Raw genomic sequence first — 11,534 nt, forward strand, 5'->3', positions numbered from 1 at the left:
TCTGTTCCTCGGTGCAAGACTTTCCAGTGATTCTTCAGTGCTAGAAGCCAGTGAACCATAGCTCACTTTCAGAAAGTATGTGGTTGCCATGGACACTAACCGCTCCGTCATGGAAAACTCACTCTACCCATGGGTACAAAAACCTGGAGCCATTAGAATACCTGTCAAACTAAACATTGACCAGTACATGCAGGAACCAAAACACAGACTGTACTCCATTTCCAGACCATGTATTAAACTATGTTTGATGTCAGACAGTTGTTATGCTGTTTTAAAATAGCATTGCATTGAAAAAACCATAGTGCACAGTGATGGAACCAGCATGAATATCTGAATAGGCCAGTTCCTATTTAATACTCATATGACGACTAACAAGACACATTATGCTGAATCAATTTTAAAATGCCCTTTTTACAGTTGTAAACATTTTAATACTGAAGAAATCTGTTTTTTTTGATATACAGGCCATTTCATCTTCATGCTGCACTCGGGAAACCAAGCCAGCGGACTCAAGCGCGTGACATTCATGCGGTTTCATATTTTTCCTTTTTACTATCTCATTGTGTATGTCTAGAAACTGGGCAGTTATGATAAAGTAATTTATGTGGAAAAAAATCCAGTCTATTAGCTGACGGCCTTGACCTCTGTTTAAAAAAGGGGTGTTTACAGTACTCTGAGTCTATGTATATCAAATATTCTGTCAGCTTTCAGAAGTACACAAGGGAATCATGGGAATGTAAATAATTTTCATGCGAGAGACACAATGAATAACCACACACTCATTCAGGGCACACAGAACAGGCAACTGCTTTCCTAAAATGTGATGCTTTAATATCTGAAAGGTTGCTGAACCTATAAGAGTGAGTCTTCTAGGAAATGTCTGTTTTTTTGTGCACCACAACCACAAATGAAACAAATACAAGGGTTTGTCACACACAACACGTCTGAGACCATTTCATGCATGAGCAATTTCAGCTTGTGTGCCTGCACGTCACCTAGAATCCCTGCTTTGAGCAGGAAGGCTGGGGACTTGTAAGACTACAGCTATAAAAGCAGGCTTGCAACAATGCAGTTAAGCTCATTTAAGTTCATTCTGAGAAGGAAACACAGAACATGTTCTTGATGGGACAAACAATATGTCTGTCACCTTCAGGATAATGGGCACAACATAGCAAATCTCACTATTGTATCAGCACAATTGCCTGCTTCAGGGCCCAGTCCAGGTTATTGCTCAGGATGATATCAAGTTACTTGCTTTTTCACGCAATGTACCGTGGGGGGGTAGAAAGCTGTTACCAGTGCAGTGTTTAGGCTACAGAAAAATGTATTTTTAGAAAAAACATCCATCCATCGTCAACAGCTGCTTATCCCGAGCAGGGTTGCGGCGAGCCGGAGCCTAACCCGGCAACACAGGGTGAGGGGGAGGGGACACACCCATTACGGGACGCCAGTCCATCGCAAGGCATTGCAAGCAGGGCTCGAACCCCAGACCCAGTTTTAAAATTTAGCTGCCAAATACTATAATTTAGCTGTCAAATACTATAATTTAGAGGAATGCTGTGTATTTGCATGTTTGAATTGCAGTAACACTAGAATTAAAATAAGGGTGGCTATCATCTGCCATTAAAACAAGAATAACAATGTAAAGCAATAAGCTGTACAGTAAATCGTAATTTCCTTAAACGTAGTGACCATCTCTTTTCATGCTGTATAAATATTAAATGTTGCCACTCCTAATTGCATATTCCAAGTTGTACCTGTCTGATACAGCTCAGTCAGGCTAAGCACATTACTTGAACATATTTTAATAATTCTCTTAAAACTAAAACCTCTAATTCAGAAGGCCTGTGTTGTTTTGTTACGGCTAAGGGAAAAGCATCCTGAAGAGTTAGGTTACACTACCAAACCTTTTTACTATAAGAAGTAAACTGGTATTTTTTGTTGGTAGTAACCCAAGTGTTGATTGACATACTACACATCTTTACTTTAGTCTCAACTGGCAAGCCTCCCAATTGTTTTTTGTTCTTTAGTCAGTTGAGAATGCTAAGGTGATATTGGCCTGTTCACCTTCTCCAGTTACTGACAACAACGGCTTTTGTTGCCTAGTGATCTACAGATATAAAGGTGGTCCCAGTGCCTTTCTGCGAAACACAGATCTTCATCCTGAACCTGAACGTCAGCTTGAAGAAATAAAAATATGGTGAGAAAGAACCAAAGAAATGCTCTATTTCACTTGTTAATAATACAATAATTATTTACAGGAACTACGTGGAATGACAAAACTGACCTGTTGACAGAGAGGACATAGGTTACATTCTTCAGGCTGTTGCTATTTCTGAGTTTCAAAACTCAGGATGGAATGGCTGAGTGTGTGCTCTAAACAGCAGCATGTGATAGAGGATTTTCCTAATCTGGGAATTACACAGTGGAATTGTTGCAACGTGACTAACATTTTTTGCAGTGGTTTGTTGCAAGGGCATTGGGATAAATTGCTACTCTAATTTAGGTTAACTCTCTTTTCAGCGTGAGTGTATCTCTGTTCACGTTGGCCAAGCTGGAGCCCAGATTGGAAATGCATGCTGGGAACTGTACTGCCTGGAACATGGCATCCAGCCTGATGGCCAGATGCCCAGTGACAAGACTATTGGAGGAGGAGACGACTCCTTCAACACTTTCTTCAGCGAGACAGGAGCAGGGAAACACGTCCCCCGTGCTGTGTTTGTGGACCTGGAGTCTACCGTCATTGGTAAGGTCTACCAAAGTTTGACCCAGTAATAAATCATTTTTTGACCAAAGGTTCTGAAGTGCATGTGAAGTTCTACCTGTTAAGCTGTTCAGTTGAACAGCTGTGTACTTAAAAATTAACAAATAAATCTTACAGTACACATAGTGAGAGAAAGAGCAGCAGAGCATCATTATCACATAGAGAATTAAACTGAGTACATCTTCTTACAGACATGATACCCTGATGGAGTCAGTTCTGATGCTGAGTTTCCTCTGTCTAGATGAGGTGCGTACAGGTACCTACCGCCAGCTCTTCCATCCCGAGCAACTCATCACAGGCAAGGAAGATGCCGCCAACAATTATGCCCGTGGACACTACACCATTGGCAAGGAGATTATTGACCTGGTTCTAGACAGGACTCGCAAACTGGTATAGAATCCTTGGTGTTTTTAAATTTTCTTCAAGTAAAGAGGAAGACATTTTGTGTTTATTCTAAAACTTTCTCTTTGTGTTCACCAGGCTGACCAGTGTACAGGCCTCCAAGGTTTCCTCATTTTCCATAGCTTTGGAGGAGGGACTGGATCCGGGTTCACGTCTCTGCTGATGGAACGTCTCTCAGTCGACTACGGCAAGAAGTCCAAGCTGGAGTTTGCAGTCTATCCAGCTCCTCAGGTGTCTACAGCAGTGGTAGAGCCCTACAACTCCATCCTGACAACCCACACCACCCTGGAGCACTCTGACTGTGCTTTCATGGTGGATAACGAGGCCATCTATGACATCTGCCGAAGAAACCTCGACATTGAACGTCCTACGTACACCAACCTCAACAGGCTCATTGGCCAGATTGTCTCCTCAATCACAGCCTCTCTGCGCTTCGATGGAGCCCTAAACGTGGATCTTACAGAGTTCCAGACCAACTTGGTGCCTTACCCACGTATTCACTTCCCCCTCGCCACCTATGCTCCAGTGATCTCAGCAGAAAAAGCCTATCATGAGCAGATATCAGTAGCTGAGATTACCAACTCCTGTTTTGAGCCAGCCAATCAGATGGTCAAGTGTGATCCTCGCCATGGCAAGTACATGGCTTGCTGTCTGCTCTACCGGGGAGATGTGGTACCCAAAGATGTCAACTCAGCCATCGCCACCATCAAGACCAAGCGCACCATCCAGTTTGTTGACTGGTGTCCAACAGGCTTCAAGGTGGGCATCAACTACCAGCCACCCACTGTGGTACCTGGCGGAGACCTGGCCAAAGTCCAGAGGGCTGTCTGCATGCTGAGCAACACCACTGCCATCGCTGAAGCCTGGGCCCGTCTGGACCACAAGTTTGACTTGATGTATGCCAAGAGGGCCTTTGTCCACTGGTATGTGGGAGAGGGTATGGAAGAGGGAGAGTTCTCTGAAGCCAGAGAAGACATGGCAGCCCTGGAGAAGGACTATGAAGAAGTCGGCACCGACAGCATAGGGGAGGAAGGAGAAGAGGAGGGAGAAGAGTATTAGTGCATTTTTAGTTTTAAATTGAAAAGCAAGCACAATACAATGTTTGATCAAATGAACGGAATACGATTTTGATAATGAAACATTTCTGTTACATACCAGTCCATATACCAATAAATGTAACATTTTCATGTTAGTCTTGTCTTCATGATGTTGTCTGGAATCTGTTATTCTGTTTTAAATACAATCTAGCAGTCATCGAAATTTTCTGAGCACTACTGTACCTGACATCAGAAAGCAAATTGTAGCTTTATTGCACATTGCATGACACCAGTTTGTATAACCATTTTTGACATTGTGTTTTGCATGTTTGAAAATTCTATTTTGCATATTTTTTCAATGGCAAGATGGGGTGTGAGTTTTCATCTAGGTATCCTCTGAATAGAAGTAAAGTAAGACAGACATACCTATTAAGTCTATTTGAATTAATTTTTGCATAGCATCCTTCACAAGACATTGCTTCAGAGTGCTATAGAAAGATGTCTGTAGTGGAGTGGAGAACAACACCAACAATGACACAAACTGCTGGACAGACACCATCACTGGCAGCAGCATTAACAATTAAGCTTTCTTTAAACTGTATGTTAAATGAAAGTAGTAAATCTGTACATAATTGTATATTGAGTGAATGGGCATCTATTACACTGGCTGGTTCACTGTTCCAGGGTTTAGAGGTCTTATAATTGAAGGCTTTACTAATTCGTTTACATTTAGTTGATGCTTTTCTCCAAAGCAACTTACAATTATTTATCCATTTGTACTTCCTCATAATTTTACTGGAACAATTTAAGAGAAGCGCCTTACTCAAGGATACTACAGCTGGAATTCAAACCTGCAATGCTTTGGCTCAAAGGTAACAGCTCTAACCATTACCTTACCAGGTGCCCCTGACTTAGTTAATTCATTTCTATGAGCTACTAGAATCCCTGTATTGTGACTGAAAAGTGCATTCTGTCTTATACATACTAATCAGTTCTGATGATTAGGATAAGTAGGAAATAAACAATTGAGGTCATTGTAAGTAAGTAAACTTTGTTAATTTTAAAAGGACAGTTACAAATAACATCACAACCAAAGAAATATGTTTCAAATTTACGATCAGAGAAGCCTTGGAGTTCTAGATAAATTTTAAGTGCTGTGTACTTTGCTAAACATCACATTCTATGGTCATATATGGTTGAGTTTAAGTGATGATTTGAGAGCATCATAGACATTCATACACATTATTCCTTTCCTTTCAGTATTCCTCTCTTGTCACCATTTAACAACCTTAAAGTATCCAATGCTGTACATAAATAACTACAGTGTTATTGCAGAATATGTTTTGTTATCTTTTACCAGTCTCATAATCCTATGGTGGCCAAAGCACCAAAAATACTAACGCCAGCAGTAAAAACATCCTCCCCTGCAGTCTTTGATATGAAATCACACATATTCAGGGGAAGTGAGCACTTCTTTTTGTATCTTCACCAACTCTGTTTCAGGGAGTCAGCTTATAGAACAACTGTTTCCCTGTGACCCCTTCGATTCATTACAGACGGACCAAACGTACTCAGCTAACCTGGAAATGTGACGCATTACATTTTTGCCAGAGTGTGTATATCATCTCAACACACACCCAGAAAAGAGTATGATCATCTAAATAAAACAAACCTTTTTCACCCAAGACAAAGATTGTATGGCACAAATAGGCCATAATTCCCCTTCTGTTTGCTTTGGGGAAATAGTGGTGTTCAGCTTCACCATGGATCAGTGTTTCTTTTCAGAAGCTCGTCAGTTTGCCTTCAATATCCAGCCTTTGTCCTCCTCCCAGGTGGAATAAACTCTCACCATTGTTTCCCTGCACCCCACAGAGCAGGCTCCGAGAAGAGTAGGACAACGTCCCACAGAATCACACTTAGCAGTCCCTCGTTTTACTTCCCCGTGTTTAGTTTACATGTGTGTTTAACTTTACATTTTTATTATTTGTTTTTCCAGTCCACGGCGCGTGAAGTTGCCTCGGTTACCTAACATAGCGCCAGCTCTTCGCATTTTGCTGCGGGGAGTTGTTTTGTCTGTGAAGGACAGCCCTCGGAGCAGTTCCTGCCAGCAGACAGACCAGCTTCCAGCTTCCAGCCTCCCCGCCCCCCACCCCCCGCTCTCCTCCTGCTATAAAAGCGCAGCGTCAGCCCCTCTCTTGCATCACTGCCTTCTCTTTCCGAACCCTCGACGTCGGCCTGAAGGAAAAGCAGACAAAATGGTGAGTGCTGACACGGACGAACTCTGAAATCTGTTTCTGCTTTTCCGGTTAGGTGGTGGGAGCTCGCAAAACTTCGGCAAAGAAAACCAAGCAACAGTTTCCTCTTCCTCTCATTCTTAAGGGTTGCTACTTTGATGCTGAGTAGTTCATGAAGTTGAAATAAGATAGAAAACTTCTTTGAAAAGAGCCGGGATCGGACGCGCGCCAGCAGCTGCGTTTAAAGTGTGAAGAAAGGGAGAATTCGCGTGATCCGTACAAGAGAAGCGGAAGAGGCCCGGAGGTTTGGATGGCGTGGGGGCAGGGAGGCAGGGAGGCGAAAGTTCTGCGCACAACGCTTTGACAGAAGCGGCCCCAGGGCCTGCGGGCCGTGCGACACGGAGCCCAGCGGTCGCTGTGACAAAAGCCACAGGAGCTACACACAACTCGCTGAACGCGCGCGCATCTGCCGCTGAGCACAAAGCTGTGTGTCAAATGTCGATATGACAAGTCAGGTGATTTTTTTTTTTTTTTTTTTTTTTTTTTTTTTTTTCTTCAAAGTTTGCAGAAAAGATCAACTTTAAGGGCCCGCTGACATTGTTTGTTGAGTTAATCTGCTTTCCTCAAAGGGAAGTGACCGAAAACGGTTGTTCGGAGCACCGAACAGCCGGACGTTGATAAATTTCTTTTTTCATGCTAAAAGGCGCCATCAGATAACTGCCCGCAGGGGGGCCCTATCAGAGCTGGGTAGGGGCTTCAGCCAGCTGCAACAGGCCTCTCTCTCTAAATCACACAGCCATGTCATTTGCACCTCCATGGAAGTATTTGCGAGGTCTGAGTGGTTTAGTAGGCAAAGCCTCGTGTGACTCGGTGTCAGGCTGCATAATCTCCCCAACTGCCTGTATCTCAGGTGGAGAGAGCAGTTTGGGCAGGAGGACTAGAGCACTGCACCACTGTATGTCCATTTGCTTAACTGAACCACCTTTCTGCTGCTTTTCTGTGTTTACTTAGACATGTAAACTACAGACAATTTTGGATTATATTTCAAATATACTGTATATTTTTTGGGATAAATCATGTTAACAGTTCACAGACATACACACACATACTGTCTGAAACCACTTGTCCCAAACGGGGTCGCAGCGAGCCAGAGCCTAACCCAGCAACACAGGACGCAAGGCTGAAGGGGGAGGGGATATACCCAGGACGGGACGTCAGTCCATCACAAGGCACCCCAAGCGGGACTCGAACCCCAGACTCACCGGACACCGAGACCCGGCCAAACCCCCTGTGCCACCATGCCCCCCCAAAATGTATATTATTTAGTGATTATTTATATTAATCGACTTAGACCATTAAATTCAAGAGTTTGTCACGTGTACAGTAAACAGTTCGTTACACCATACAATGAAATTCTTACTCTGTGAGTCCTCTCAGCTGCCTATGACATAAATCGTAAGGACATAAGGAAAGAAAACACAAGGAAAGAAATCACAAATTTACAAAAATTACTATTAGTGCAAAAATCTCAGAAACGAAGTTATATACGTATATAAAGTGTGCAGTGCGCAATGTAAACGTGGAAGTCGTACATGCGCAAAGTCCTGCAGAGGTAGATTGGGTCTTTTCGCAGTTGAAAGGGGTGTGTATTTGTGTGCACAAGGTATGCGGAGGTAGTCTGTGGTTATTGACGTTGTGGATGTGTATGTGTGTGTAGGAGGGATAGGGGGTAGTTGACACCTCTCGGGCTCGGAGGGTAATCTGTGCCTGCCGTGATGGGTGTCGTTCAGGAGCCTGATGGCCTGTGGGTAAAAACTGTTTTTCAGCCTTGAAGTTCTGGCTTTAACACTCCTGTAGCATCTGCCTCGTGGTAAGGGTGTGAAAAGGCTGTACCGGGGATGACTATTGTCCGTGATGGTGTTAATGGCTCTCCTGATGGTTCTGGCCTGGTATAGACCTGATCATTCAGCCCTTAGTGTGTGCATATCTGAGAGAACACTGGGATTCTGTATATGTTTTGTGTGGAGCAGGATTCTGAAACAAAGAGCTCTTGCATGATTGATGTCTAAAGAGTTCATAAAGTTATTTATTTCAGTATTCAGCTGTTTACCAAGTTGGAAAATCTAACTTTTTAATCTAATGAATACTAATACACATGTTAGTTGATAACTGGCCTTCACTAGTGTGCATATAGCTGTGTCCAGTGTAATTCACCTTACAGAATGCACTCAGTGCCCTTTCCCCTGTTACTGCCTTAAATTAGTTTACATTCTCTGGAAACGTTTAATTCTGTTTTCATCACAGACAAACAGCACCACCCTAGTACATGGCTGCGGTCCAAAAGGAAGCTCGTAAATTTATTCAGCTTGTTTTTCAACCAGGAAGCAGTGCCACACCCACAACCACCAGAAACCCTGGCAGTATGGCGCATACGGCACAATATTTCAGTTACCAGCATATATTGTGGCCTAGAGTGGCATATTTTAATCAGCTCAATGCGTACAAATACAGATGCTTGCTTTTATTTTTGTACTGTAAAGATGAATTAGCCAAGAGGTCCAGAATTTGCATAGGCTGTACAGTGGACTGTGTTGACTGTGTGAAGATAAGGTGGAGATACAACAGCTCTTTTTTCTTTTCTCCAGCGTGAGTGTATTTCTATTCATGTTGGACAAGCTGGAGCCCAGATGGGCAATGCATGCTGGGAATTGTACTGCTTAGAGCATGGTATCCAGCCGGATGGACAGATGCCCAGTGACAAGACTATTGGAGGAGGAGATGATTCCTTCAACACTTTCTTCAGCGAGACAGGAGCAGGGAAACACGTCCCCCGTGCTGTGTTTGTGGACCTGGAGCCCACTGTCATTGGTGAGGGTCGTTTATCACTAAGTCTCAGATGAGTACATTAAAAGGCATAATTTAATCTGCAGGTTACTTACATCACTGTATAGGGTGCAAATTTTATGCTTCGTTGCAAATTGATGAATACTGCTTTTTGCAGATGAGGTGCGTACAGGTACCTACCGCCAACTCTTCCATCCCGAGCAACTCATCACAGGCAAGGAAGATGCCGCCAACAATTACGCCCGTGGACATTACACCATTGGCAAGGAGATTATTGACCTGGTTCTAGACAGGACTCGCAAACTGGTAATTCTTTTTCAAGCAGTTTTTCTAACTCTGAGAAATATTTTTGCCTAAAATAGATGCATCTTTACACTAAAAAACTAAGCTTTAATCACTACCCAATATCTTCTCCTTCAGGCTGACCAGTGTACAGGCCTCCAAGGTTTCCTCATTTTCCATAGCTTTGGAGGAGGGACTGGATCTGGGTTCACCTCTCTGCTGATGGAACGTCTCTCAGTCGACTACGGCAAGAAGTCCAAGCTGGAGTTTGCTGTCTATCCAGCTCCTCAGGTGTCTACAGCAGTGGTGGAGCCCTACAACTCCATCCTGACAACCCACACCACACTGGAGCACTCTGACTGTGCTTTCATGGTGGACAATGAGGCCATCTATGACATCTGCCGAAGAAACCTCGACATTGAACGTCCTACGTACACCAACCTCAACAGGCTCATTGGCCAGATTGTCTCCTCAATCACAGCCTCTCTGCGCTTCGATGGAGCCCTAAACGTGGATCTTACGGAGTTCCAGACCAACTTGGTGCCCTACCCTCGTATCCACTTCCCTCTGGCAACCTATGCTCCAGTGATCTCTGCTGAAAAGGCTTATCATGAGCAACTGTCAGTTGCTGACATCACCAATGCATGCTTTGAACCAGCCAATCAGATGGTCAAGTGTGATCCTCGCCATGGCAAATACATGGCCTGTTGTCTGCTCTACCGTGGAGATGTGGTACCCAAAGATGTCAACTCAGCCATCGCCACCATCAAGACCAAGCGCACCATCCAGTTTGTTGACTGGTGTCCAACAGGCTTCAAGGTGGGCATCAACTACCAGCCACCCACTGTGGTACCTGGCGGAGACCTGGCCAAAGTCCAGAGGGCTGTCTGCATGCTGAGCAACACCACTGCCATTGCCGAAGCCTGGGCTCGTCTGGACCACAAGTTTGACCTGATGTATGCCAAGAGGGCCTTTGTCCACTGGTATGTGGGAGAAGGCATGGAAGAGGGAGAGTTCTCTGAAGCCAGAGAAGACATGGCAGCCCTGGAGAAGGACTATGAAGAGGTCGGCACTGACAGTGTAGGGGAGGAAGATGAAGAAGGAGAAGAGTACTAATATGGCAAAATATTTTTTCTTCAGTTCAGTTTCCTGAGTCCTGTAACCTTTAATATGGACACTGCTGATGTTTTACACATTTTTCCACAATTCCAAGTGTGTTAACCAACATTCTGCGCACATACATTGAAAAGGATCCTATTGCAACGAATGCAATGATACTGAGTCAAAATTTTCAATAAATAAGCCATATTAATCTTTTGTGTTTTCATTTTGTTCAGTGCAACAAACAATATTTTCTTCACCACATTCAAATTAAACACAAGTTATTGTTTTAGGCTGTTACTAAAATAAATTCTAAATGTTACATATAGACAGCATATTGCTGTAGCAATACCTGTAGTTGATTTCCTATGCATTCTAAATACAGAATAAACAGCTACCACTTATATTTGTCCAGATTATATCAGATGACTGGAAATGTTGAGGAACCAGTTTTTCCTTATTGAAATACCATTTTCAGTTAAACTTCTTATTGGTCTCTTGAAATTTTTAGAAATACTAGATCATTTTAATGCAAATAGTAGTTAGTATTTCTTGAAGGACTTTAGCCACTGACCTGATTAAACCTACTTTTAGTTTTAAGTACTGAATTTATGAAGTTGGAAAGGCGAGTAGATAGACTCTCTCACTGCCCCCTAATGTCCAGTAATAAGTAATATTATGCGTAATTGCTGTAATGGATCTAGATGTTTATATAATAGGTTTTCTTCTTGTACGTCAACGTATTGCAATATAACAGCATGGATAGCAGGCTGTACTGATGTTGCAGTGCAGACAGATGTTAACCGTTTGAGGCCTAATTTTTATCAGTCAACAAGCTTTTGCAGGAATGGTCCCTATCTGTCCCCAACC

The 11,534-nt window shown here is 43.3% G+C and overlaps 2 protein-coding genes across 3 annotated transcripts; both read left to right on the forward strand.

Annotated features, from left to right (window-relative positions):
* Window positions 1-2,610: 2,610 nt before the first annotated feature.
* On the forward strand, window positions 2,611-5,373 carry LOC108920632 (tubulin alpha-1A chain-like). Of its 2 annotated transcripts, XM_029256675.1 has the most exons (4): window positions 2,611-2,746; window positions 3,006-3,154; window positions 3,245-4,171; window positions 5,344-5,373. In XM_029256675.1, the coding sequence occupies exons 1-4, from the start codon at window positions 2,626-2,628 to the stop codon at window positions 5,371-5,373; spliced, it is 1,227 nt and encodes a 408-aa protein (XP_029112508.1). In that variant the 5' UTR covers window positions 2,611-2,625. The 2 variants fall into 2 exon arrangements, with proteins under 2 accessions (XP_029112508.1, XP_029112507.1); XM_029256674.1 differs by lacking the exon at window positions 5,344-5,373 and having other exon boundaries at window positions 3,245-4,278.
* A 1,028-nt stretch (window positions 5,374-6,401) lies between these two features.
* Window positions 6,402-10,873, forward strand: LOC108920697 (tubulin alpha chain-like). Its single transcript, XM_018729642.2, has 4 exons — window positions 6,402-6,461; window positions 9,083-9,305; window positions 9,439-9,587; window positions 9,702-10,873. Exons 1-4 carry the CDS (start codon window positions 6,459-6,461, stop codon window positions 10,677-10,679), a joined length of 1,353 nt encoding a protein of 450 aa, XP_018585158.2. The 5' UTR covers window positions 6,402-6,458; the 3' UTR covers window positions 10,680-10,873.
* The last annotated feature ends 661 nt before the right edge of the window (window positions 10,874-11,534 follow it).

The sequence above is a fragment of the Scleropages formosus genome, chromosome 12 (genome assembly GCF_900964775.1).
Source record: "Scleropages formosus chromosome 12, fSclFor1.1, whole genome shotgun sequence".
Lineage (NCBI taxonomy): Eukaryota > Metazoa > Chordata > Actinopteri > Osteoglossiformes > Osteoglossidae > Scleropages > Scleropages formosus.

What these genes read in the sequence shown, in the direction of transcription:
- LOC108920697 (XM_018729642.2), top strand. An exon ending in CCTGGAGCCCACTGTCATTG is followed by an intron (nt 9,306 to 9,438) that starts GTGAGGGTCGTT and finishes TGCTTTTTGCAG; the next exon opens with ATGAGGTGCGTACAGGTACC. An exon ending in TAGACAGGACTCGCAAACTG is followed by an intron (nt 9,588 to 9,701) that starts GTAATTCTTTTT and finishes CTTCTCCTTCAG; the next exon opens with GCTGACCAGTGTACAGGCCT.
- LOC108920632 (XM_029256674.1), top strand. Translation starts at nt 2,626, where the DNA reads ATGCCCAGTGACAAGACTATTGGAGGAGGAGACGACTCCTTCAACACT. An exon ending in CCTGGAGTCTACCGTCATTG is followed by an intron (nt 2,747 to 3,005) that starts GTAAGGTCTACC and finishes TCCTCTGTCTAG; the next exon opens with ATGAGGTGCGTACAGGTACC. An exon ending in TAGACAGGACTCGCAAACTG is followed by an intron (nt 3,155 to 3,244) that starts GTATAGAATCCT and finishes TGTGTTCACCAG; the next exon opens with GCTGACCAGTGTACAGGCCT.